We start from the raw sequence: 13808 nt of genomic DNA, 5'->3' as shown, positions 1-13808 counted from the left end.
ATTTGAAGGACCTCGCTGGGGTCACGTGACCACCGCATGCCCAATCACTCATCACTCGCTGCGCCTACTGCTTTGAGCACAGGCCCAGCCTCACAGTCAGGTAATGGGGTGCCCTAATGGTAATTAAAGGGGCAGGATCAAAAACGTTTGCATTTTATTTTGTTTCTTTAAAGATAGGGCAAACACCCCATGAGGAGAACAAAAGGAATATAAAGACTAGGGAGAAGTTGAAGATGGCTAAGCCCCAGTGACTTCTCCCTTCTTTAGATTTCTTTGACACAAAGCTCTACACCATTGTAATTTTCCTTCCAGATGGTCTCAGATATATTTGTAGTATTATCTCAACTAGATTGCAAATTTCCCAAGACAATAAAAGAGGCTGCAGCATCAGTTTCTCTGGTAAATCCTCTCAGATCTCTGTCAAGGTGGGTTGGACACTAGTGGGTTCTCAGGAAAGATCTGCACACTGATTCCAACTAGAGGACATCTGTAGCCCATACTTACCCAGCTAAAAGCCTTTCTTAGGAGTCTGAGCAACACTTGCACATCAACAAGAATTCCTCCTATCATAAATACATATATCCAGAATCTGTTTATTGAACAAGTTTTGCATATAGGGCCAACTGAAACTGAAAACAACGTAATTTTTTCCAACCACTGTTTTTTTGTTGTTGTTGTTGTTGTTTTGTTCGCGGGGGGGGGGGGGGGGGGGGGGGAGTTGTTTTTTGCGGGGGAGGGTAGGCAAGGGATTAAAGAGTTTGTTGAGAAATAGGAGAAAGTAGAAAAGTACACATTCCAGACGTGGGTGCGGGTGTGCTTCAGGGTGAAATGTGTGCTTGGGGCCCTAGGTTAGGTCTTTTTAAGGCCTTTCCTCCTCCCCTTTCCTAATGTTAGGGAAGGGCCCAGCTGTTTACTGTTCTGATTGGTTGCCTTATGATTCCCACCTGTTAACGCTCAGGGGACCAGTGAGGAGGCCTTTTGTTTGGAGTTATCTGGTACCAATGGGGAGGCCTGCTTAGAGTTATCTGGGGCTTCCTCTTGAGCCCAGGATCTTGACAGGGTATTTCTGGCTTTGTTCTTAGTAGGATCCTTCCCTCAGGGCATTTCTGGGTGGGGTCTCATGAACATATTCTCTGCTGGGTCCCAGCTGTGACTCAGTCTTCCTCTTTCCCTATACTGGCCTGCCCTATAGAGTCCCCTCAGAGTTTACACCCTTATTCCTAAGGGGGAGCTGAAGGGCAATGGTCATTCTTCTGTAGCTGCTTCCTGCTGGTTGGGGGCAGTAGTCTCTGCCTGACAGGGTGTGAAACTCTCTGGCTATTCTATTGAGGTTGAGGGAAGGTAGGCCCAGCACCACAACCACTGGTTTTTTAAACCCTCTTTGTTGGATGTCTCTTCTCTCCCCAGACATTTTTGGGCATTAACCAAAATCTTATTTTCTAAACACATTTGAAGTTTCTCTGTCTCCTTTTGTAACAGGGGTCCCCAAGACCACCCCCAGATCTGATGATAACTTTAGGTGGACTCATAGACTCAGCACTCAGCAAACACTCATACACACAGCTGTAATTTATTACATCAAAAGGATACAAAGCAGAATCAGCAAAGGGAAAAGGCTCATTGGATAAAGATGGGCAAACCAGGCACAATCCTCCAACAGTCCTCCTCCAGCAGAGTCCCACAGGATTATCTTATTTCCTCCAGCAGCAAGTTGTGACAACACATATGACCTGTCTTTCAGGTAAGCTCATTATAAACTCAGTGCCCAGGGTTTTCAATGGTGGTTGCTCACCTACGTGCTCTCTACCTAGCATATACCAAAATTCCAGCCTCCCAGAAGGAAGGCAGATGTTTGGTGTAAACAGTGTTTGTGTACAAACCATTTAGGCACAGTGAACCACTCTTATCAGTTTTGGCAATGGTAGGAACCCTCCTGAAATCTAAGTTTCCAGATGCCATCTAACAGCTCACCTGGCAAGCAGACCTTTCTAAGGATAGCAGTTCAGGTATGATATTTTAACTCTTTTCTCCATGTCTATGTTGACATGAGAGTGTGTAAGGCCAGCCTGCCCTAATCAGTCATCCTGATCAGATCTGGTTCCAACAGGGAAAGACTGGAGGAAAGAAAGGCAAAGGGAGGAAAGCCCTTATTTGCTTGGTGTTTTAGTACCTGACTTTTGTGTCCTTCAGGAAACAAGTGCTATAATGCTGACTGTTTTCTAATGAGCCTTTCTGGATTCTATTGTAAGCCCCTTTCTGAAGATTTCCCACTGAACCATTCCACTGCACCATGGGCTCTCTACCATACAGGGTCTCCTTGACCTGGCAATTAATCCTCATAGGTTGGTGGTCATTTCAAGACAGTGCTTGCCAAGCAAGCTTCCATAGCACCAGCCCACCAGGCAGTGCTGGACGTCCCTGCTCCACCACATCCAGAAGTGAAGGTCTCTTCCATTCCCACTATCTCCCTTCACACTTCACTTCACAGACAACTCTTCTTGCCCTCAGATGTCTCCCTATACCTTCCAGGCTCCAAGCACAGGAAAACATGACCCAAGACTTCTTCCACCACTCTCTAATTTGGTCCCTGAAGAGGCTGTCATTTGCCTTTTGGGCAGGGCAGTCGGGGAGGGGAAGCATTCTCTTCTCCTCCTGTAGATGGATAACGCACAGTACTCCCACAAATATTCTCTTTTTTAAAAACTCCCTACTCACTGATTGTCTTCCTCATCACTGTCTAGTTAGGCTGAAACACACACACACATATACAACCCCTTCAGAACCAGTTTTGGGTCACATTTTAGCAAATCCTGCATAGATGGCCTGGTATATTTCTTTAGATTAGCTTCAGTATTATAGACTCTACCTAAACTTCAAGATAGGAAAAGTGCCAAATATTCACATATGTTCACAGATATACTCATAAATAAATAATACTTAACATTCAATGAATGTCTAATTTTGTCATTGAAATACAGTGCCAAAAATGAAGAAAGGGAATATTCCATATTCATCATATTGCCCTACATGTTTCTCTCTTCTGACCTACACAGCTCCAGTTGTATACTTTCTCCCAGCACTAAAGATGTCAGGGAGCTCTAGGTGTCTCATCCTGGCTCTGGTCACTCACCTTGGACTCATCTCCTGAAATCATGGACTGCACGTGAATTCCTCTTGTGTGTTATGAGCTATTGACTCAGTGTAACCCAGCCCAACTGCTCTATTGTCTTACTGGACATACCTACACATGTGGATTTGTATGGAATCCTTCTGAATCCTTGCAGTGAAATATCCTTTGAAGTCAAGTAAGTGCAGTAGAACCATAGACTGAAGCAGCCAGATTAGACATGGTAAGCAATTTAAATGGAACAAAAGTATCACTCACCATTCTGATAATGCTACCAAATGCTTCCAGAACTATCCATGGCTCCAAATGTTGGGAGAGATTTAATTAAAGCAGAGGCCATTATGGCTAGCTCCTCCAAGGAGAAAGTGTTCAAGAGGGGGATTTGAGAAGGGATTAGGATGGCTGCCTCAAAGTACAGTATAGATAACACACCATTCCTTTTATTTGTTCCCACTTTCCCCAAACACAATTTTCCAAGCTCTCATGCCCCAATAAAAGAGTCGATCTTGACATAAGACAATCATAATATGAGAACATTTTATAAATTAATCAAATTTCAATTGTGTATTTTTAGAATATAATGTAATAATTAAAAATAATGTCACTGGGACTTAGCCCAAGGCTGGCACAAAGTCAATAAATATTTGCTGAATGAATGTTCCTTTTACTGATAATGACTTGTGACTGTGACAGCCTGGAAAATCCCTTTTCATCCTTAGATTTAACTTAAGCCTCCTTTTCTCCCTGGAGTTTTCATCATTTCCTCCCTGGTACTCTTCTCTTAGATCTTTCTGCATTCAATTTATCTGTTAACTTGTTCTCTCTCTTTCTCCACCATGAGCTCTCCGTTCTGTCACAGCCTCCAAAACCTGATGCTACACTTTGTTGAAAAAGAATGTATCCATCTTGAATTCCCTTAAATAACTTTGTCTCCAGTGGAAGACTATGGGAATCTGGCTGAGTGTGTGCAGAATAAGTTGAGGGTAGGGGAGAAAGTGTTGGCAACCTTTGGTTTAATTCAGGACCCCTGACCAATTCACCACTGGATTCAAACCTCTTAGAGGGCTTAATTTTCCAGACTGTCCATAGTGATCAAAGTATTCCCAGATCTGCAAAACATTTCCATTTATTTGTGGTTTGTAGGCATAGTAGTCCAAATATATCAGAAAATTAAAAATAAAAGAGCCTTTTCCATGGGTTATTGATTCACTAAGTATTTACTGAGCAACTGCTAAGTAGAAGCTTTTACCATGTGTCCGCTTTCATCTGCAGGGATGCATTGGACGAATTACTCGATCCCTGCAGAAAGACTAAATGGTAGGGGTAAACTAGTAAATGTTTAAACATTTATGTCTCACAACTGCACTTAAAATAAAATTGAAAATATTGTAAAAACCCTTCATGAGTCCATGGCAGGGAGTACTTATTCAATATTATTGGTATAAAGTATCTTTTTTCCAGGTTATATTTGTTGTCATCAGCATGTAATTTCTATTTGAATTTGCCTCAATGAGTAAATATTTCACAAATCTGTTTTCTAGCATTACCATGCTTCCAAAATATCATTTATTTAACCAGTTTAGACAACTCCATAGAAAAGAATACTTTAAAAACAGATATCATGTAATTATTGATAAAAATTATGATACCACGAAATCAAAACCCAACAAGAAAAAGGTGTAAAACAAAAATGGATTTTAAATGTATGAAAAGATGTTCAACTTCAATCATAATTTTAAAAAGACTTAAATTTTAACTAGACACCAATTTTTCACATTGCCAATTATATTGGCAAAGATAGAAATGTAAAAAGGGTTACCATCTGGCAGTTATTAGTTAAAATATAATATGCACCTATCCGTGGGCCCCAAAACCTGACTTGGAGACATGATCCTACAGATGCCCCCCCACATGCGTGGTGTGTGCCTGAAGAGCCCTCAGCACAGTGCTGCTCCTACTGGGAGCAACCTCAGCAAGCGTCTGAGTTCCATCCCCTTCTCTCCTTCCTGAAGTAGCACCTCCTGGTTAAGCCTCCATCTTCTCTCTAGACCACAGAAGATTTCCCCATTGTACCCCTACAGCCTCAAGAGTAGTCAGAGTGATCCTTCTAAAACATCAATCAGATTGTGTCATTCTGCTACTTAGAGCCCCACCAATGCCTTTCCATCACACTTGGAGTAAAACCTAAGCCCATCGAGCCTGCCTGCCTCCTCACCTCTGCTTGGCCCACTTGGCCCCTTATCCTCTTTGCTCCAGACACAGAGCCCTTCTCTATGCTTCTCAGGCATGTTTCAAGTCCACCTCAGGGACCTCTGCAGAGACTCATCTTGCCTGTTTTCTAACCTGTGGCTCCTTTTCATCCTTCAGTTCCTAACTAGCTGTCACTCCTCAACCAGGCCTTGCCTGACCAGGCCAGTGAGAGTAAGAGCAGGTGCTCACTGTCTAGCACACTGTGCTATTTTGTTTCTCTTTCTATGCTCCATGGTCATCTGACAGTATTCCTATTCATCATTCGTTTATGTTCGTCTTCCCCCCGTTAACGTATGCACTTTGAGAACAGGCATCTTGTCTGCTTAGTTCACTGCTCTATTATCAGCACCCAGTGCAGGGTCTGGCACATAATGAGTAGTCAGTAAATGTTTGTTGATTGAAGTAATTAATGGCCATCAGAAGGGACTGGATAAATTATAGGACATCCATCAAATGGAAACCCTGCGCAGCCATTAAAAAAAAATGTGGTGGAAGAGACTCCTAGTGTTATCCTCGGACTGGGCCTGTGATGTCATCGCACCTGCCCCAGCCTACCTGCCAGGCCTCCTCTCAGATACCTGTGCTCATGATCCTCTTGCTGCTTTTTTTTTTTAAGATTTATTTATTTATTTCTCTTCCCTTCCCCCCCCCACCCCCACCCCCACCCCCACCCCGGTTTTCTGTTCTCTGTGTGTCTATTTGCTGCATCTTCTTTGTCCGCTTCTGTTGTTGTCAGCGGCACGGGAATCTGTGCTTCTTTTTGTTGCGTCATCTTGCTGTGTCAGCTCTCTGTGTGTGCGGCACCATTCCTGGGCAGGCTGCACTTTCTTTCGCGCTGGGCGGCTCTCCTTACGGGACGCACTCCTTGCGCGTGGGGCTCCCCTACGCAGGGGACACTTGTGTGTGGCACGGCACTCCTTGCACACATCAGCACTGCATGCACATGGGCCAGCTCCACATGGGTCAAGGAGGCCCCGGGGTTTGAACCGTGGACCTCCATGTGGTGGACAGATGCCCTAACCACTGGGCCAAGTCCGCCACCCAGCTCTTGTGATGCTCTTAATAGGTCCATGCTCGTGTCTTCAGGCCCTGGTCCCTGCATGGATCCCGCTCTCAACTTTGGTAGTCATCTGCTTGGAAGACCCTTCCCTGCCACTATCAAAATTCCCCACCTGCCACCCGCCTCCCCAATCCTGCTTTATTTTTTCTCATTGCACTTGTCATTTGAAACAAAAGTACGTATTTATTTGCTTGCATGCTTATTTTGTGCTTCCCTTGACTAGAATGTTCTTTGATGCCATTCACCATGAACTCCCCAACAGGTATCATAATTTCCTGGCATAGACCAACAGCTCAGCAAATATTTGATTAATGGCAAATGAATGAATGAATTTTTAAGTGAAAATAGCAAGGTACTGAACAGTGTGCCTATACCATGCTGCTTCCATTTGTGTCAAAGAAGATACACATACAAAGTCTTTCTGCAAAGAAAACCCAAGACCATAGTAACAGAGGTGGCCTCTCTGGTAAAGAACTGAATTTTTGTTTTACTTTTACCATGGGTATTAATTTCTTTTAAAAAATAAGAAATATGTTATTTTGACAGTTTTGCAAATTAATGTATTTGTGGCCAAAAGGAAATCATAATCTTATAATGTTATATCTGAATGATAAATATTCAATAGCCATTTACTTAGCAAGCACAGCCCTATGTTTGGATGTTCATGACTTTTTGTGGGTTTCTGCATTCTTTAGGTATAAAATACATTCTTTAGATAAAAGAATATGTGGAGGATAGAATAGTGTGAATCTCTTCATCCATACAAACAAGCCCACTAGAAATTTTACATGCCAAAAAAGGGACTCTGTATCCAAGATATTTTGAATCTGCTTGCAAAATTGAAATAAGCCCTAAATATGTTGTTTTTAAAAAATAAAAATAAAAAACCTCCACTAATAGACTACCCATCCTTAACAGGTGGATTTGTTGACTGTTTTCTAGCTCCATCAAACAAATGTACCCTACTTTTAGAGAACCAACTATCTGAATATTCAGATTTATTTTTAAAAATTCTGTTAAGGAACATCTACTTTTTAATTTAAGAATTCCTTTAAATATCAAACTAATAAACACATTTAAAATACGATTCAATATAAAAATTATACACAATTTTCAGGAAACCATCATTGAACACACAGGTACTCAGTAATTACTTGCTGGTTGGATGAACATACCTATTGAAAATCAGTAGAGTGAAATGGATAAGAGCGTGGTTTGGGATCCAGATATCCCCATGTTTGGCTTCTATCTTTGCCATTCACAGGCTGAATATGACCTTCACAAAGTTACTTAACCTTTCAAGGCCTCAGTATTTCTTATAGAAATAAAATGGATGAGTAAAACCTCACTTGTAGTTAGCTGTGAGTATTAAATGAAATAATATAGGTCAAGCACGCATACAGTGCCTGGAAGATAGTAAATGTTTGGTAAATGGTGGCTATTATTGTGAAAAGTAACACAAAATACTCTGAGGGTATGACTCAGTTTTTCATGTCCACAAAGACCAATTTTGTGCATCACATTCCAGGACATTCTATTGCACTATTCTACTGCAGGAAGAAGAAAAGACTTGTGTAACTGAATTTTTTATGGTCTTAAAATTATGGGAAAACAATGAATAGGTACATAAGTTAATTGTGGCAGAAAATCAGCTTGTAACAAGTGGAACATCTAACAATAAATGTTAGATTGCTAAGATCTATTTAGTGCATGCTGATTGTCATTCTGCAGAGTAAATACTGTGACAATATCTTCTCTGAGTTTATTTTACAGGATTATCTACTGCCTACTTCTTAATTAAAAATATTAAATGTAAATGTTTTATTTAATTCCCTAGACAAGAATAGAAGTTTGAGTGAGAAAAAAAAAAATGGTGCAAATTGCTTTAAATTTAGAGAATAAATGGATGTGTTCCCTCAGATGACCAAGGGTTTCTTCTTTTTCAATTTTCTGGCTTTTTCCCCTTTCCTTCCAGGACTACTAGTTTCTTTAATAAAGTTTAGAATTCTTGCAAAGGGTCTTATAAACACGTGTTATTAGATTTTAAATCTGATTTGAAAGTGCCTCTCTCCTACTCCCTCTGAGTAAAGTGACCTTTTTAAATGGAGGGAAGTGGGTTTAGATGACAGTCATGATAAATGCGGTCATGTTCACTCAATAAAATAAGGCCCAGTGCATTTGAGGATAAATCAGTGAAATGTACAGCCCCACCTGTCTGTCTCCATCATTCATTTCCACTGTCACTTTCACAGTGGCTGATGGATCACAGTTGCTGTAAAATTAGACAGCCTTTAATCTCATTTCATCCTGATTAGCTTCTCTTTACCCTTTCCCTCTAACTCACTGACTGACACGCTAAAAGCTCACACTGGGCTGTATATGAACACGGAGTACAAACTTCTCCTCAAATACCTTCTCATGAGGGCAAGATGGTTTTTCACCTCTGGAGAAATCTGGAAAGGACCAGGCATGTATTCATTGATATTTAAAAGATAATCGATAAGTGCAGTACTCAGTGCCATTTTAAACAGGTTGTTTGCTCTTGCTCACTGCCCTATTTATTTTGCTTCCCTTCAGGTTTAATCAGAAGTCGAAGAAATTAGGTCTTTTGCAAAATGCAAACATTGATTTAATATAGATTTTCTTCTAATAAATTTAGGTGCATTTTACATTCAGAATAAGTTCAGGGATATTTGTATGTATTTATAGTCTCTCAATCCACGGTAACAATTCATAAAACACAATAATTCAGAAATGAGAATACTGAAATACTCAACCAAGAAATACAGCATGCAAGGTTTGAAAACAAGAGTAAAATGTGTAGACAAATGAGAATATCTTCAAGTAGTCTTTATATTAGGACTGCAAATACCTTCTTTTCTCTTATTTTGAAGTGTTCAATAGTTAGCTTGTATGCCATAGTTTCATTTGATTGCAGAAAGCATAACAATAGGGGTAATCAAATGAGAAAGAGGCTTAAAAATAAATCATGTATTATTTCTTTCACTTAATTTCTGCTTGCCTGAATGGAAGCAAATGAATGGTAAGAACAAAACACAAGTATTATTATATTTGTAGAAGATTGTGCTTTATTATAAAGTTAGACCTCTAGTTCAAAGAAAAATAATACAATGTTCATTATTTGTAAGATTTGGGCATTTAATGGATCCAAAGTTTAAGGTACATGTTCAAAGAGTGGTAGTCATAACTAAGTTGATTATCATCAATGGTCTCTATCTCTCTAATGTAATTTATAGGCTATAGTTGATGACAACATTGCAATGTTTTTGTAGCAAAAGCAAAGTTGGTACAATACTAATGCTAAAGGTCCAAAAAACGAATATGGGGTTTGGTTTTTATGAGATATGAATATGATTAAGCATTTTTTCTCTTTTTCATTCTTTTCATTAATAAGGAGACCTCGACTATGCCATTTAACTAATCTGTGTTAATCTGTGTATCTTTCTGAATGAACAGTAGAGGAACAATTGAGTTAGTAGTTGGAATTAGATGAGATAAAAGAGCCTGGACAGAACTTTTTAGGAATAATGCTTCCATAACTCTTTGAGCTGCCTTTTTCTATTTTTTTTTTTTCAATTTGAAATAGTTATTTAAAAAAAAAAAGTGCATTCAATCTAAATTGTTCATTGAACCCAATATGTACTCTGCCCCAATAGGTTCAAGTTTTCAGGACCTTTAGAATTAAAAGCATTTTCCAACCAGGATTGAGGAGTCTAAGGGACATTCCGAGATAACTCTCTAAGTCTGCTGACCTAATTAATGGACTGCACAAATCCACTGCCCTCCAATTTCTACATTATCCCAAAAATCAGGGGTTTGTATACCCATGCCCTCTCCCTTGTGGATAAAAGTTCAAGAACAATGAACATTCATAGTAAAAATAAATAAATAACTAAAATAATCAAAACTCTTAAAATCCTTCAGTAACTTAAATGATCTGAAGCTGTGTTATAGGTTTCAAAGCTGTGTAAGTTTCTTATTACTTTATTTCTATATCTTAACCTGCATAAGTACATTCTGAGAAAAATAAAAGATAATTAAAACAAAACGAAATGAGATATATATCACCCCCAAATAAGTCAGGTGCAAGATCAGCTCTCTTCCTACTCTTTTCCCTCCCCCTCTCCTTCCCCCTCTTCCTCCCCATCTCCCTCTCCCTTTTCACCCTTCCGTTCCCTCCCCCTCTCCCTCTCCCTGTTCTTCTCCCTCTTTCTCTCCGTCTCTCTGTCTCTTTCAGCATTGGCAAAAGAGCACAAAGTAAGAGCTGGCCCTGACTCATATTGATTTCGCACTGCACTGGTTTCTTAAGTGCTCTGTTGATCCGTGTCAAGCAATAAGTTCCCTGCCTGAACATGCACATCACCTCCCCATTTGTCCTCACCTAGATTTAAGGTGCCCATATGATGAGCTGAACAAGGACATCATTTTTCCTACTGATGTCACCGGTCCCAACCACTGCATGCGAGATGATAACTAATGCTGTGTAAGTTTACATTTACCATATGAAATTATAATAGCAGAGACACACGGGGCAACAGGGGCAGCCTGCTCTGGTACTGTGTGGCTCCCACACAGAAATGTAAATGAGAACAAATGCAGAGAATTCTAGCTTCAGTGGGTTTTCTAAACACCCCCTCCTCACAGCCACTGGTTTTGGGCAGAAAGAAGGGAGAGACGAGGAAAATGGATATTGGTGATGGTCTTGACAGTTTTTATCTTTGTTACAGAAGAACTCCTAAGCAGATAGATAGAAAATGTGTGATTGTGCAGCTAATGGCATTGTACAGGAAATTAAGCGTATACATTTGGAGGAGGCATTAAATCAGCAGGACCTTAATTTAAAAACTTAAAACTGTATGGAAATTCAGCTTGTTCATTGCTGTGGAATAGAAAGCTACCAAGCTCCCTGAGTCTGTTTATGGAAAGATTGCCAGCAAACCAAGTTTGGGCAGAGCATCTTAATGGCTCGAAGGGGATTCAGGGTTATTTCTTCCAAGAAGTAGCCCCCAGCCCTGACCATTTGGGAGTGGCTGTCATCTTGGGGGTAGGCCATCCATATCATCAGGCAGGTGGCAAGAACTTAGAGAATCGAAAGCAGCATAACAGGTTGTTCTTGACTAATTCCTGGAATAACATTATGTAAAATTAATCAGAAGGGGTTGGGTTTGAAACTGCCGGGAACACACCACTGAGCCACAGCGTAAGGCTCTGGTTTGGTGCATGCTCCGCTCTGCTGCCCGTGCTCTCCTCTGCCTTCCAACTTAGTCTCACATTTTATACACTTTGGTGGAAGCAAACAACTAATGAGTCAAGGTATCAAGTCCTAGGATGGAAAATTTCTTATGTCTTTTTCTTCTTCTTCATTCCAGTTATGCCATATAACAGTGCCCACCACTGTGTCGTGGAGGTAGAAAACTTCTTGTTCGTACTGGGTGGAGAGGACCAGTGGAACCCTAATGGTAAATATTGAACACTGTAATAGTCCATGTGTGGAGTGACAGACACTAGTAGCATTCCATTTTTTAATTGCTCTGGAAAATACATTTCTGTGCAGCAGGGCTGGATGAGGTAATCAGTGAACTGGGCTGACAGTTGGAGGGAGGTTCAATCATTGAGCTAGGAGAAGACACATGCAGCCAAGCATTATTAGTTCATTGGCTGTCTGGGGAGTTGGCCCCTCTCCTTATCCATCCCCTGAGGAATGCCACAAGCATAAGCACAGCGTCCCTAGAGAAAGGTACCAAGCTGCTGCTAAGACTTTGAGCCACCTTCTCCACCACTTTTCTCCCATTTTAGCAATATAATAATGTGGTTGCAATAAATTGTCTTAGTCGTGCTATTCGTAGTTTTAGCCCAAGTTATTTTGCAGCATTTATTCCTTGAAACTCATTCTCATCACTATACCTTTGGCAAGTGCTTCTTCCACCATCCTCCCCATTGGGGTGATTAGTTCGTAAGTTTACCTCAAAGATAAATTAAACATTTTAACGCACTTCCTAAGCTGATCACAAGAAGAACACTGCGCCTTGCAAAATACACAAAATTATCGAGATATTTTTGGAGAGCTTGCACATGAAGGAGGAGTTGCAGTTGTAACCTTCTGTGTAACAGAGATAATTATGACTGAGAAACCATAAAACAGCTTGCAGGTACACATTTTTACTTTAAAACCCCAGAACATCCAGCTGAAATTACATATACTGCATATATTTTATTGTGAATGCTCTCTTTCAGCATCTGCACTAAGGCAAATTATAGAAAATTGTTACATCTGTTCACTCTAGAAAATCTTAAAGGAAAACAATTCAGGCCACCCTCTAAGAACATTTCTTTTAAGAAAGGGGACCTTCTTTCTCAAGACCTGCAGCTTTGTTATTTTATGTCTCTCTCTCAGTGTTAAGAAAGGAGACATTTCCTGTGCTTTGTAAGGAACAGATTTGGAACAGGAGCAAGAATAGTATTTATTATCTCACCTCTAACTTATTTTTTGTAATGGCAGATTTGATATGTTACCAGAAAACTCTGATGTGTATACAACCCACTGTAAACTCCCCTTTTACTGTTTAATCATCCTTTGGAAATGATTTGAATGGAATGAAACATTTGGAAGTAAACAGACAATTCACAGCTATTGTGTTTATCTCAGCAAAGAATCTCCAGAACATTCTTGTTGAAGGCCAGATTAAAAAATAAAGCATGACAAGACGTGGGCTGGAGAGTCCTGGTTCGGGTTACAGTACACTCTCAGCCCACCTCTCCTCCAAGATGGAAGAGGTCTTTTGGTTCAAAAACTTAGTTTTCACACACAAAAACTAAGAACTTCTCCATTCCTATGCTTCAGACCTTAATCAGCAACACAGAAAATTTGCCCCCTATGCTTATACAAAAGAATATAAACTGTAACTGCTTGCTGTTCACCTTCTACCAAAAACACAGCTGAGAGAATTGAGTAGGGGGTAGGAGAGAGTTTAAAGGACATTTCCATTCCTTTTGTCTAGAGAATAAAAATTTCGTCTTTGAACTAATTCAGACCCTTGTAAAGCTATGAGGACCCTTGGACCACACTGCTTTCTCTCCCCCAGCGTCTGGGAGGAGCAGCAATTTGGTATTAAGCCCTCAAGGAATATGTTATTAGAGAAGACTATACAGAACTCAGCATGGCATTTACTGTAGGAAGGTCACTGAGGAAGCCTTCACTGTGATCACTCAGTGTACTCTACACAAAGACCCACGTAACAAATTCTTGTCAGACCAAGGTACAGAGACATTTTGAAAATTATTACTAATACTAATCAAGTGAGCCTCTTCTATTTGCTTTAGCCACCAAGAAACCAAGAATTAAATTTTAGT

General features: G+C 40.3%; 1 protein-coding gene across 1 annotated transcript in view; it reads left to right on the top strand.

Moving 5' to 3' along the window:
• KLHL14 (kelch like family member 14) overlaps positions 1-13808 on the top strand; it is a 93869-nt gene that overhangs the window by 57778 nt on the left and 22283 nt on the right. The window contains exon 3 of the mRNA XM_004478996.3: positions 11828-11917. Within this exon, the coding sequence (XP_004479053.1) occupies positions 11828-11917 (90 nt within the window). The remainder of the gene's footprint in view (positions 1-11827; positions 11918-13808) is intronic.

This window comes from Dasypus novemcinctus, chromosome 16 (genome assembly GCF_030445035.2).
Source record: "Dasypus novemcinctus isolate mDasNov1 chromosome 16, mDasNov1.1.hap2, whole genome shotgun sequence".
Taxonomy (NCBI): domain Eukaryota; kingdom Metazoa; phylum Chordata; class Mammalia; order Cingulata; family Dasypodidae; genus Dasypus; species Dasypus novemcinctus.
Note: the sequence above shows the minus strand (reverse complement) of the source record. Positions and strands in the feature narration are given on the sequence as shown.